This window comes from Guillardia theta (genome assembly GCF_000315625.1).
Source record: "Guillardia theta CCMP2712 unplaced genomic scaffold GUITHscaffold_29, whole genome shotgun sequence".
Lineage (NCBI taxonomy): Eukaryota > Cryptophyceae > Pyrenomonadales > Geminigeraceae > Guillardia > Guillardia theta.
Genome location: NW_005434645.1, coordinates 129,901 through 143,042, shown reverse-complemented (window position 1 = coordinate 143,042; position 13,142 = coordinate 129,901). Strand labels below are relative to the sequence as shown.

Here is a 13,142-nt window from a genome sequence, read left to right as displayed (position 1 = left end):
CTCCTCCTCTTCCACTCCTCCCCTCCTTCTCTCTCCCTTCCTCTCCCCTTCCTCTCCCCTTCCTCCCCCCCTCTCCTTTCTCTCCTCTCTTCACTCCTCCCTTCTCTCTCCCTCCGATCTCTGTCCCATCTCACCTGATCTCCCCTACCCCCCTCGACTATCTCCTCCTCCTCTCCCTTTCCCTCCTGACGTTTGACACTGTTCTTCAGCGGAGCTCAATTCATGGATCCAAGTAGAAGGTTGTTCCCACGTCTCCAGTCCCTGAAGCGTCTCTACCACCAGGAGTCTCCATCCGTCTACTACTTCTCCCTCTCCTCCTGCACAACGTGAGATGTTCTCGCGATAGCAACAGGGAGCGCTGATACTGCTTTGCTTCTCTCTCCTCCCTTCCGTCTCTTGCCTCCCTTCCCTTCCCTTCCCTTCCCTTCCCTTCCCTTCCCTTCCCTTCCCTTCCCTTACATGTTTCCTCCTTCTGGCTGTCATCTTCCTATTTCTTTGCTCTCTCGTCCTCCTCTGCAGATACCTGGATCCGTTTTCCTTCGGAGAAGCCTTCCTTCCCCTCCTGTCGACAAATCCTGTGAGTTAAAAAAGGCAGCATGTTGTTGGGGCAGGAGCAGGAGCAGGAGCAGGAGCAGGAGCAGGAGCAGGAGTAGGAGCAGGAGCAGGAGCAGGAGCAGGAGCAGGAGCAGGAGCAGGTTACCAAGGAATAGAGCAGGAGCAGGAGGAGGAGGAGCTGGGCTGCGAGGGACCATGGGACGGGAAACGGGCACAAGTAGTTCTCACCTTCCTTCAGATGTTCGTGGGGCCTGGGACCCTGCTGGGATGTGCATCAAGAGCTGGGGATCGGTAGGGATACCTCGGCAGGCTGACAGATCCAGCGACTCTCTGACCTCTCCCTGCTCAGCCTCTGCCCAAGGATCGACAAGGGCTGGAGAAGCAACGACGGTCTTGTCTCTACGTGAGGAGACTCCTCTTGTTCAACCTGTTTTCTCCTCCCTGATTATCTCTCTTGCCCTTGTTGCTCTGCTCCTCGTTCCTCCTTCGTCTTCCCTTCTCCTCCTCTCTTCCTCCTCCACTTCTCCTCTTCTTTCCTCCTTTTCTGCCAATTCTCCACCTCGTTGTCGTCTCCTTCAGCATCTCCACGCGTTGGCCGTCTCTCTGCTACAAGTCGAGTAGCGACGAAACGGCGATTGTTCTCCCTTCCAATCCCCTCCCCTCCCCGGACTGGCAGCTGTGCTCGAGGGCTACCGAGGTCGAGGAGAGCTGCTCTCCTCCTTCCACCTGACCTCCCAGCAGGTAGATGATGTTTGTAATGGAGAGGATGCCGCAAAGTTCGGATCGAAGGGTCTGCTGTGGTGGAGAGATAAGGAGTTCTCGTTTTCTTGCCAGATCCGTGCAGGTTGGCAAGCAGAAGCGCTGAATCGATCGTCTCACTATCTCTTCGTTCTTGCTGCTGCTGCTGATCCTCCTCCTCCTCCTCCTCCTCCTCCTCCTCCTCCTCCTCTTGCTCCTTCTCCTCCTCCTCCTCCTCTTGCTCCTGATCCTGATGCTCCTCCTCTTTTCCCTCTCTCCCTCTTCTTCAGGCGTGTGGAACTACCTGGGTCAGATGACAGATCTTGATCACCTTGCCTGCATCGGGTGTGAAAATCCTCCTCCTCCTCCTCCTCCTCCTCCTCCTCCTCCTCCTCGTGATCTGCCGTGCAGCTGGAACTTCGGCTATGCTGGAGTTGGAAGCCTCCTGCCGACCAGCTGGACATGGGAAGCGAAGGTTCTGCTGTTGCCCCTTCTACTGCTCCTGCTTGTGCCCCTGCCCCTGCCCCTGCCCCTGCCCCTGCTCCACCTTCTATCTGGCTCCTTCCTCCTCACTGCAGCTCGCTGGATGCAGGAGTTCTACCTCGACCTGTTCGCCTTCCTCCGCCACGTCGTGAGATGAGACACGACAGACTTCATGTACAAAATAATAATGGAGTTAAGAACAGCTCCCCGTCTTTCCTCCTCCTCCCCCTCCTTCCCCTCCTTAATTTTCCTCATTCTCTTCCTCCATTTTCGCCTCCCTATCTTCCTCCCCCTCGTTGCTGCTTCCTCTTCTCAACAGCGCTCTCTCCTAACGTCCAGTCTCTTCCTCTTTCTCCCGAGCATTCTCCTCCTCGAGCTCTCATGGCTGTCGGCTTTCTATCTCCCGAGGGCTACAGCCTTCTGCATGGCGAGCTGGTTGGGGAGAGTCAGGAGGCTCTAGAAGACCGGGAGGAGGAAGAGAAAGGGGAGGGGAAAGGAGGTAGAGAGAAAAGGAGGGCCAGGAGAGGAAGAGGAGGGCTAGGAGAGGAGGAGGAGGAGGAGAAAAGGGAGGAAGAGGAGGAGGAGGAGGAGGAGAAAAGGAGGAGGAGGAGGAGGAGGAGGAGGAGTGTTGAAGAACCTGCAATCGTTTCTGCATCTGACTTGACATTTTGCTCACTTCCTCCTTAAACGGAACTGCATTCGTCTTTGCGAGCGCCTGCGAGAATATACTTCAGTTGTGACCAAGCATTTCTCGTCCTTCTCTTCCTGCTCCTGGTCCTCCTCTCTTTCCCTTCTCTCTGCCCTCCTACAAAAGTTCCTGCTCCTGCTCCTGCTCCTGCTCCTGCTCCTGCTGAGCTCTTTTCCTCCCTACCACTTCCCGCTCTCCTCCAAACTCCTCCCTCTTCCCTACCACAATCGTCTTCAGGACGAGGTCTTGTAGGCTGTTGGGTAGCTCGGATTCGCCTGGTCTTTCCGGGTCGGGAGTGAACAGGAGGAGGAGGGGGAGGATAGAGCTGAGCGCCTGCTGTTTGCGCTCAGGGGAGACGCTGGCATGGCAGAGGACGATGAGTTTGATGCTTTCAGCTGCTGGATCCTCCTCCCCTTCGGTTGCGATCCGCTCCTGAACGAGACGAGGGCGACGGAGTGAGCAAGGGTGAGACGAATGGGTTGAGGGGGGAGGAGAGGAGGAAAAGGAGAATAGGAGTCGTGAAGGAAGCAAGGGAGGAGGGAGGGAGGTTGTAGCATGTGAGGAGGGAGGGAGGAGGAAGCAATATGAGAGGGGAGGATAACGGAGGAGAATTCACCTTGGAATGGAGGCTGTAGCGAATGAGATGAGGAGCAAGAGCTGTCAACAGTCGCTCACCGTGCTGCCTCCGAGCAGAGCCCTGGCACAAAGAGATCAGACAGGGGTAAGGAGGAGGAGGAGGAGGAGGAGCACAAGGATGTGTTAGTTGATAACCATAAGGAGGAGGAAGGGGAAGAAGAGGGAAAGGGAGGAAGAGGAGGCGAAGGAGGAGGAGAGCGAGCAGCAGCAGTAGCAGCAGCAGAAGCAGCAGCAGAAGGAGAAGGAGGAGGGGGAGGGGGAGGGGGAGGGGGAGGGGGAGGGGGAGGCTACCTGCGTACTGTGGGTCAGAAGGTTCTGCATCACCCTCCTGAGGGTTGCAATCCCGCTGCTCCCCGTCCCCCTCGCTCCCTCAACGAGCTCGGGGGGGACAAACATGTCCGGCAGCTTCGATACGATGAGCTTCACCACCGCAACTTCCAGGGGACGGAAGTCGTCCTTCGCCCCCTCCTCCTCTCCCTTCCCGTCCGGGACGGACAGCGTCACGGTGCAGAGGATCGCCTCGAGCACATGACTGTCCAACCTCCCCTTGTGCTGCACGATCTCGAACAGCCCTGCCAGCAGGCACTCTCCCAGCGACTCTCTCCACCTCCTCCGCTCCAGCCGAGCCTTCGCTGCCTCCTCCTTCTCCTCCTCCTCCTCTGCTGTTCCCATCCTAGATTTATCGTCCTGCTTCCCTTCCAGCCTGTCCAGCCCCGTGCAGCACGAGGTCAGGACGGTCATAACGCATGCCTCCAGCTCCTTCCTCGTTTCGTACTGCAGCAGCGAGATCGCCGCGAGTGCTGTTGGAGGGATCACCCGCCGCAAGCTCCTCCAGCTCGGGTCTCTGACTTCCTGCAGGAACCTGGCGCAAAGTGAGCAAGGGAGGAGCAGCGGAGAGAACGAGCGGAAAACGAGGAGGAGCACAACGCAAAGGGAGGGAGAATCGGGAGTAGGAGGAGAGGGTGAGAGCAGAGTTGATTGAAGGAGGATGGGGGGGAGCAGGGGGGGGGGAGGGGAGAGCATTTCAGCAGAACCCCAGCAGGGAAACAAATTTCTACCTTGAGATCCCAGCAAACGCCCTGGCGCTCCTCGAGATGGCTGCGGGCTCCCGCAGCCCCTTGGCGGAGAGGCGGAGCAATCGCCTGCCCCTGTTCCCCTCCTCGACGAAGATCTCGTTGACCGGAGCTAGCAGCGTCCCCACAACCACCTCCTCCATCCTCCCCTCACGCTGCTGCTCCGGGACGACCCGGGCGAGGTGCAGGAGGAGGTCGATCCCGGCGTCCGCCACGCTCAGGTGGGAGGGAGTGCAAACCATCGCCACTGCCACGCCTTGCAGCATGCGCCAGCACTCGGCAGCATCGAGCGGCGGACCAGCTCCCCCTTCTCCTCTCTCCCTCCTCAAGATCCCTCCTTCCTTCAGACGCTCCACGACACTCCTCGTCAAGAGCGTCCGCAGGGAAGCAGCGATTGCGCAGATGGAGGCGGGGTCGCCCACGATGGTCTGCCTGCTGGAGTCGACCTGGATCATCCACCTTAGCAGGACGATAGTGAGGAGGAGAACCTCGCAGCAGAGCTCGTGGGCTCGCTGCGCATCCTTGAGGAGCGAGTCGGAGACGAAAGTCGCCACAGCACGCAAGTAGCTCGGGACGCAGGAGGCGAGGAGAGGATGGATCGCATGCTGGAACACTCCAGCTGAGATAGTCTCTTCCTCTTCCGTGATGGTGATCTGGTTCGCAAGCTCCACAGGAACCATGCTCACCCTGACCTGCTGCCGGATCCCCGCCGCCCACAGCCGGCACAGCACCTCCCCATCTTCAGCGAGGGCTGAGGAAACAAGAGCTCTGTCCTTGCACTGGGCTGAGAGGAGGCGAGCAAGGGTCGTGAGCAACGTCATCTGCACAGTCGCATACGCCATGTCGCTGTACATGGCATTCCTCTCTGCCACCGATCGGACCACAGACTGCATGAGGAGGGTCAGGATGCGGCGGATGCCGTCCGGCTCGTTCCTGTACACATCCCTCGAGATAAGCTCCCAGCACACGTTGCATGCTCCCACGGAGACGGAGGGAGAGGCTGTGCCGTTGAGCGCTGACTTGATCACAGAATTGATCTGAGCCTGGAACTGCTCTAGCAAGGGAGCATCGTCCTCGACGTCCGGGTCCTTGGAGGCCGCAAACACCCGCACCGCCACCTCAAGCAGGGTAATGCCAGCGACCCGCAGCGGGTTGACGGAGGAGGAGATCGCGTTGTACGCCATGGATATGATGGAGTTGATGTGGGCGATGAGAAACTTCTTCTCTCCCCCAGCAGACGCTCGAGCAAGCTTGAGGTCGAAGTGCGCCGCTCCTCCTCGCCCCTCCGCCGCGCCCTCGTGAACGTTCCGCAGCAGCAGGTGGAGGCAGTTGAGAGCAAGGAACCTCGTCTGCCACCGAGGGCTGTAGGAAGAGGAGGAGGAGGACGCACCGGCTGGATGGGACACGCGAGCTCCCACGCTATCCGAGCCTTCAAGTTCATCCTCCCCGTCCTCCTGTTCGAAGAGATCCTCCTTGGATTCCTCCTCTTCCTTCACCTTCTCCTGCGTTTCTTGCTGGGGAGAGGACGAGGGGACCCAAGAGGGGGGGAAGCTGTCGTGGAACAGGATCTTGTCATGCTTGCCCGTGACCACATCCCGCAGCGTTATGAAGGACTCGATCGGCTCCATGTCGGAGGAGGGAGGCAGCATGAGCAGCAGGATCAGCTCCTTGGTCTCTGCCTGGACGATCTCATCCTGGTCCATGTCAGCCAGGCGGAGGAGACATTTCTCCAGTCCCCTTGCCGTCTTCAAGTGCTGAAGGTTCTGGTCGGCTGTCTGCCGCAGGCAGGTCAGCGCCTTGCGGTGGAGGAGGGTGGATTCCATGTTGAGGAAGGGAATGAGCTGGAGGATGAAGTCGGAGGGGATCGAGCCGCGGGGGAGGAAGAGGATCAGCTTCTGCAGCAGCGAGATGGCTTCGAGGCAAGAGGCCTTCCAGACACACGTCCTGCTCCTCTTGAGTTGGTCGACGATCGCCATGATGGTAGTCAGGATGTCGCTCCCCGGCATGATCTCCGGCCCGATGGTGGAGATGACTGCGCTGCTCAGCCGAGCAGCGGACATCAGGAACGTGGGGTGAAGGGCTTCTTCCAGTTCCTGCTCGGCCTCCTCCTCCTTCAGTTCCAACTTGACCAGATCCAGCGCCATGAAGGCGAGGTTGTCCGTCGCTACCGTCGCGTACTCGATGATGAGGCTGATCCCGTGGACTGTCCAGGCCTTGCAGAGACTCGAGGAGGAGGAGGAGGAGCCCATCCAGTTGCTCAGCTGCTCGATGGTCGACTTTGGGTTGAGGTGCCTGTTGCATCGCATGCCCCCAACGTATCGGTAGAGGCAGCCAAGGGCGAAAGCCTTCCCCGAGGCACCGAGAGCGAACGTCTCCTCCTGCGCCTTGGGAGGGCTCATCAGCATCGCCACCGCACTCTCCATCTGCTTCTCGGGAGAAAGCCGGAGCACCAGGGCGATCGACTCTCCTGCGATCCTCTTGAGCAAAAGGTTCCCCTCCGAGAGCAACGTCTGGAGGATGGCAGGCATCGTCTCCCTCCACTCTGGGCAGTTTGGCAGCAGAGATCCTTTCTCCGCCATGCTCTTCAGCGCCCCCAGCAGCCCGGCGCAGATGTTGAGAACGGCAACGTTGCGATGGTTAGCATCCTGAAGGCTCAGGACGTTTTCAGAGAGAGCTACAATCAGCACGCTCTGATCCTCCCAGCTCGAGCTGGGGAAAATCCTGACAAAGACATTGACCGCAGCGTCCACCAGCTCGTTGACGAGGGATGAGTTCAGCTTGTCATCGGACGGACTGACGTCATCCCACAGCTCCGCAATCTTCGCATCGCACACGGGATCGTCGTCCCAGTTCCCCAAGTTTCCCTCACAGTGATCAAGCGGACAGGCCTGCGGCTCTCGGGCCATCTCGTGAGGGAGGAGGCTGTCGTCGTCCGGGTTGAGGAAGTCGGCAACGAGCGTCGTCCCCGCTCCTCGCTTGCTCGCTGCCCTGCCCATGACCTGGAAAGTTCTTCTGAGGATACTCAGGTGCGCGTCATGCTTGACGAGGCTGAGAGGAGCGACACACAGCAGCTGGAAGAGCCGCAGCTTCAGCCCATCTGCTCTGGTGGCGTGCAAGTCGAGAGACTTGGAGGACTCCAGCAGGAGCTTGGGGGACTTGGTGATCAGGTCCGACTGAAGGGCGTGCTGGATTGAAACCTTGACCGAGTGCGCTATCTGCGGGACTTCGATGGCCTGCGGGCACTCGGCCAGCAGGACTCTGATGCTCGTCAGCGCTCCGCTCATGCTCATCATTCTGAACTCCAACAGCATCTCCCGGTATGCCGAATCGCCAGACGCCGCGTCTGTGATGTGCTCTGCCCACATCCGCGGCAACACCGGAAGGTAAGTCTCGATCCAGTCGTAGCCCGATCGGAGACAGGCACATATCATCGCCCAGGCTCCCTCAACCCTGAGGAGAGTCGTCAGGGTCTAGAAGGCGGAGGGAAGAGCGACTGGGAGAGGGTGCGAGGAGAGGGAGATGAGGAACGAGGAGGGAAGTGGGAGACAGGCAGGCAGGCAGGCAGAGAGAGTAGGGAGGAGGGGAGGGAGCGTGCTGACGTGGAAGGGAAAAGCAGGACAGGAGAGTTCAAGACTTATCATCTGCGTTTGTTTCACTCACCTGCTCGTACCCCAGCTGCTCCCCTCGTTGGCGGCACGAAATGCCTCCTTCAGCATCATCTTGGACAGCGACATGACGGAGTCCAGCAGAGCGCATGGGAGGCCGTGTACCTGCACCTTAGCTGCCGCCATGAGCGTGACAACGAAGCAGGAGAGACCGTGGATCTTCTGCGAAGAGCTCTCCGACTGAGTCAGGCCCACTTCCATATGGAGGAAGTTGAGGCATTCCTGCAGTGTGGGGAGCAGCAACTCAGGTGCGCAGGAGCAGTACGCCCGGATCGCCTCAGCCGCAGCGACGCGAGTTGGAGTCCATGGAGCGGCGCAGAGCTTCAATAGGAAGTCTTTCACCTCCACCGCAGGCTGGACGCCTCCCATCTCACTATACAAGTACGCCAGCTCTCCCAGAGCACAGGTGACTGCGACGGCTTGCGACAGGTCCCGATGCTCGCCGAGGAGGCTGTGTCCTCTGTTCATCACTTCGTTGAGGAGGAGGCTGACGAGGAGGGCCCGGCCATCCTCCGACAAGGACGTGCTCACCCCCCGCAAGACGTCTGAGACACACGCGGCCTTGAGCCGTGAGTCCTCTCCCATCCCCTTCGAGGCGCTCCGGGGGGAGGCGAGGTCTAAGACGTACTTGACGCTCTGTACAGTCTCGGTGGAGGATTCTGAGGCAGCGAACGCCTGGAAGAACCTCTTGAAGGATCTCGTGATGGCGATCCGCAAAAATTGTGGGCACTTGTCCTTCCAGAATATGGCTGACAGGAAGTCGTGGACGCCTTTCACTCCCACAACAACCCGCCGCTTGCCGAACCTGTCGCGCAGCCCCTTCCCCTCCTCGCTGCCCCCAGACTTGTTTCCAGAAATCTTGTACAGGACGTCTCCGAGGATCAGTGACATTTCCTTCACCGCTACTGTCTGGCTCAATGCCGGATCGCTCAACACCTTCAACACGTTCGCCACCTGATTCTCCACCGGGATACAGTTGTCACAGTGCACAGCGAGGGCATACAGCAGCTGTGCTCCTGCTACCCGCAAGCTGCTTTGCTTCTGGAACAACAACAACTTCACTATCTTGAAAGCTTCCTCATGCGAGGATCGCCCGAACCGCCCTAGCTTGTCGATGACAAGCGTCAGTGTTTCGCTGCCGGCCAACCGTACACGCTCATCCTCGCTTGTTTTGAGCACTCCCTTGCAGGTCACAAAGACTGTCCCAAGCTTGGAGGAGATGTACATGCCATGCTTCTCGACCATCTCTTGCAAGCAGATCAGCGCGTTCAGCCGCGTCATCTCGTCCTTGCTCTGCTTGTTTGGGTTGGGGTTGAAGAATTCCAGTATGCCGTCAATGATTGGAATAATCGCACGACCCTCCACAGACCCTACCAGGCACATCAACTCGGCCAAGTGATTGCGCGCCAAAGGTCCCATGGCCCATCGCATACAAGAGAGCAAGAGTGGGATGAGCTTGTCCCTGAAGCCCAACTCCTTCAAGTATGCTTTCCCTCCCTTCACCAATGACTGCATCTCCTATACAACCGTGATTCAGGCGCGGAAACACTTTTCATGCAAGCATCATGAACTCACCATGAAGAAAAGCTCTGGCTGCTTCTGCTTCCCATCAGCATTGGCTGCCACTGCCAAGATTTCTTCCGGCGACATGCTGTAGTTTCTCCTCTGTTTACCCCTCTTGCTTATCCGATGATCATCAACCTCCTCCTCCTCCTCCCTCCTCCCCCCTGCTCCTCCCTCCTCCTCCTCCTCCTCCTCCCTCCTCCCTCCTCCCTCCTCCCTCCTCCTCCTCCCTTCCCCTTCCTCCTCTTCCTCCTTACACAGACTCTCCTTCACTCTTTCCCCGCTCTTTCCACATGCTCCATTCCTTTCTCCAGGTTCCGACCCCATCCCCGCACTGATCCCTTAAAAAATTCTCGGGCCGGGCAGGCTGCCGGGCAGGCACCCGGGCAGGCAGGCCAGTGACTGGTCGGCTGCCGGATCGAACGGTCGCCGGTCACCGGCCGGACCGGGCCCGGTGACCCGGCCAGTGCCATCCGAGTAGGAGCCTGTAGTCACTGATTCACCTCCGACAGCGACGACTTGAGGGCTGAGGCGGCAACTTAGAGATGGGATACATAAACTATTCATTAGGAAGTCTTCGCCGCGCCATCGGAGGTTGGGTTGACGGTCCCGCTCGACGGCTGCTTGTTCTTGGAAAGATACTTCTTCTCAGTGCTGGCGATAACGTCCGCGGTGGACATTCCAGGCTTCAGGACCTTGTTGAGCTGCAATCCACCAAGGACTCCGAGGAAGGTGAAGGTGATGCCGAAGAGGACGACCTTGGGGAGAGCTTGCACGACAGCGGAGACAACCTTGAAGATCGTGAAGAAGATGGTTCCAAGGACGAGGACCTGAAGCACTCGATCTCTCCTCTTCCGATCTCTGACTCCCTGGAATGTCATGCCCTCCTGCTGCAGCATAGATATGGTGTTCTGACCGAAGACCTGAGGCGCCAGCTTGTTGAAGATGCCGTCCAGGATGATGGGGAGGATGAAGGAGAAGAAGCCCTTGAGCCCTGGCCTGTCGAAGCCCCTCGAGATCTGCACGAGCGCCTTAGCCTCCCCAGCTCTGATGGAAGAGAACTGAGACAGGGCTCCCTCCATCCCCGCCGAGCTCTCGTGCTTGTCAAGGCACTCGCTCAGCTTCTGCACGTCCTCGAACGCCGAGTTCACTCCGAGCCCGAAGTAAGGCTTGACCGTGTGGATTGCATCCCCCAGCAGGACCGTGCTGTCCCCGCGGTGAAGGTAGGGCTCCACGTAGCGGAAAGATGGCAGACGAGATGGCGGCTTCGCCGCGATGGCTTTCAAGGATTCCTCATCGATAAGCTTGGAGAACTGCGGTAGGTTCTTGTCCAGCAGCGCCCTCAGCTCCTTGGGGTCTGTGTTGGCTGCAGCGAGGGGGTCGTTTGCTTTCAGGAGGAGGACTGCGCAGTAGTCGCCGTTAGGCGAAGCGGGGAGCGCGTCGATGTTGATGCGCCCGTCTTGGGTGCGGGCGGAGTAGTTGAGGTCGCTCCTCCAGCCCTTGGGGAGCTTGAGGGGGATGGTCTTGTAGATTCGCTGGTTGCTGCCAGAATGCGTAAGCGAAAGACAACTGAGGAGGAGGAGGAGGAGGAGGTGGTGGTGGTGGACGAGGAGGACGAGGTGGTGGTGGTGGTGGTGGAGGAGGCGGAGATCTTACTCGTCAGGGTATCGAATGACTCTGAAGGGTCTCTTGAACATCCCGCGCTCCGACTTTTCTGATTCTTCCTGCATGACATTTGCAAGGGTTCTTGCCGCCCCGTCGGCACCGATCAGGAGCTTGGCATTTAACTTCTTCATCCTGCCCGTTCCCTTTGTCTCCTTCTCTCCCGATGTGATGGTGACAGTGCTAGTTGGAGGGCGAACCGTTGACAAGCTCTCGACGTCGAACTCCTCGATCTCGAACTCACAGCCACCCTTCCCTTGCTTGTCCTTCCATTCCACCGTGCGAAGCTCGTTCCCATAGTGAAGGTGCACCTGTCCACCGAACTTGTCCTTCACGATCCGTTCGAGAACTCCTACGAGCCGATCTCTTGCGATCACCTTCGTCAGGTAAGGCCTATCCGTAAAGATCCTTTCAATCCCCTCATCTTCTCCTGCTCCAGGGGCCCAATCCATCCTCCCTACTACCGTAGTGCAGTATTTGTCCACATCATCCCAGATCCCGAAGTTCTTCAGTGCTCTCTGCCCCCTTCCACCGATCCCGATCAAGTAGAACTTGGCTGTGTCGGACCAGACGTTGTCGTCGTCAGGGTTCGGAGGGGGGGACAGCCGGTCGTAGACGTGAATGTCCTTCCAGCCCCTTTGTGCCAGCATGATAGCAGTGGCAAGACCCGTAGGACCTGCTCCAATGATCGCTGTTTGTCCCTCGTTTCCGGATGCTCCATCCTGCTTCCCCTCCGCAGCGGGAGCAGTCGCAGAGCATGCCCAGCTCCGGAGGGGTGCACGAAGAGCTCGAGAAGGAGCGACCGAAGGCGCACTCCATGATCTCGTCCAGGACCTGGGAGTCAACGAGGATCTGATGAGAGGAGCAGGAGATCCTGGCACAGAGGAGGAGAACATGAAGCCATCTGAGCCGCTCGCGATGAGCGACACGACCAGCGCCGACACTGTCCACCGGAACACCATCGCCCGCCTTTATGTCTCATACAACGGTCTGCCAACAACCCCGGATACTTCGGAAGACCACCCACCTTCCCCGGATTATCTAGCCCTCGTACTGATTTTTAACTTAACTTTGAGTAAAGATCTAGTTGTGGGGTGGGTTATTTAGTACCCCCTCTCACCTTTCCCTCCTACCCTACCCCCCATTTTACCACGCTACACCTGCTCACACGATCAGACCACCCCCTACTGAGCCTTCTGAAATACCCCTTCTGTTCCTCTCAACACAATACCTACCCCCAGAACCCTCCCCCACCCCTACACAGACCGGATTGTGTTGGTATGGCATCGCAAGTGGCTTCAGTAGCGACGGCCGATGGCGAGACAGAGGAGGAGGAGGAGTAGGAGGAGTAGTAGGAGAGCAACCGTAGACACATGCTCATGTGCACATCTCCACATGTCCTCAGTGACATTGAAGACGTTGTGATTGGAGTTCAGTTGAAGATTGTACAAGCAGGGCTCTAGATCAGACCAGCGATAGACGTATGAGTGTAGAATGAGCTTGCAGGCAACGAGTGAGGTAGCGCAGTCTGCAAACTACAGGAAGGAGATGGCGGAATAGAGGATGCATGCTGAGAAGAACAGGAAGGACGGCACAGAGTTTGCATGAACAGTTTCCAGCTGGGCAAGTAGACCAAGTAAAGTAGCAAGGGAACAGTAGGGCAAACGCTTCAAGCGAATCTTTCATGGTAAACATTGAGCAAGAGCATCAATCATACATCTCATAAGACTTGACGCAACAAGATTGCGCCATTAGGAACAGGAGTGCTTCCATTCCCAGGCTGTCTCGAAGTGCAGGCAACGTCTGCATCCATCTGTATCGAGTTGGGATGTTTTGGCAGTAGGAAATGGGAGATGGTGGGATAGTTTGGTTCACGACAGATCCTGTCATCAACTGCTCTGAAGAATCTTCCAGGCCTCACAGAGGGCAAGAACTCCATCGCAGCAAGCAGAGCTTCAAGATGGTATCCTTGATATGCAACCCTTCGCTTTCCTGACCTGCATGCCTCGGTCCAGGAGCCGAATGGAAGGAGGGCGGCAGGTGCTGGGCGGGCGCACATGCAGGTAGGCGGGCAGAGGG

General features: G+C 58.2%; 3 protein-coding genes across 3 annotated transcripts in view; 1 reads left to right on the top strand and 2 right to left on the bottom strand.

Moving 5' to 3' along the window:
* The window catches only part of GUITHDRAFT_162888 (hypothetical protein), a gene marked incomplete at its 5' end in the record, with an annotated part of 4,234 nt that extends 2,257 nt beyond the window's left edge, over positions 1-1,977 (top strand). Inside the window, 10 exons of the mRNA XM_005833547.1 lie at positions 210-232; positions 283-326; positions 520-577; positions 794-846; positions 905-958; positions 1,135-1,252; positions 1,297-1,399; positions 1,584-1,638; positions 1,705-1,768; positions 1,886-1,977. The remainder of the gene's footprint in view (positions 1-209; positions 233-282; positions 327-519; positions 578-793; positions 847-904; positions 959-1,134; positions 1,253-1,296; positions 1,400-1,583; positions 1,639-1,704; positions 1,769-1,885) is intronic.
* Positions 1,978-3,076: 1,099 nt separating this feature from the next.
* Positions 3,077-9,488, bottom strand: GUITHDRAFT_107406 (hypothetical protein; the record flags this gene model as incomplete). Its single annotated transcript, XM_005833546.1, has 7 exons — positions 3,077-3,093; positions 3,140-3,161; positions 3,392-3,874; positions 3,917-3,962; positions 4,159-7,623; positions 7,834-9,356; positions 9,414-9,488. The coding sequence occupies 7 exons, from the start codon at positions 9,486-9,488 to the stop codon at positions 3,077-3,079; spliced, it is 5,631 nt and encodes a 1,876-aa protein (XP_005833603.1).
* A 479-nt stretch (positions 9,489-9,967) lies between these two features.
* Positions 9,968-11,959, bottom strand: GUITHDRAFT_70296 (hypothetical protein; the record flags this gene model as incomplete). The annotated part of the gene is made up of 2 exons (XM_005833545.1): positions 9,968-10,943; positions 11,058-11,959. The coding sequence occupies 2 exons, from the start codon at positions 11,957-11,959 to the stop codon at positions 9,968-9,970; spliced, it is 1,878 nt and encodes a 625-aa protein (XP_005833602.1).
* Positions 11,960-13,142: the final 1,183 nt, after the last annotated feature.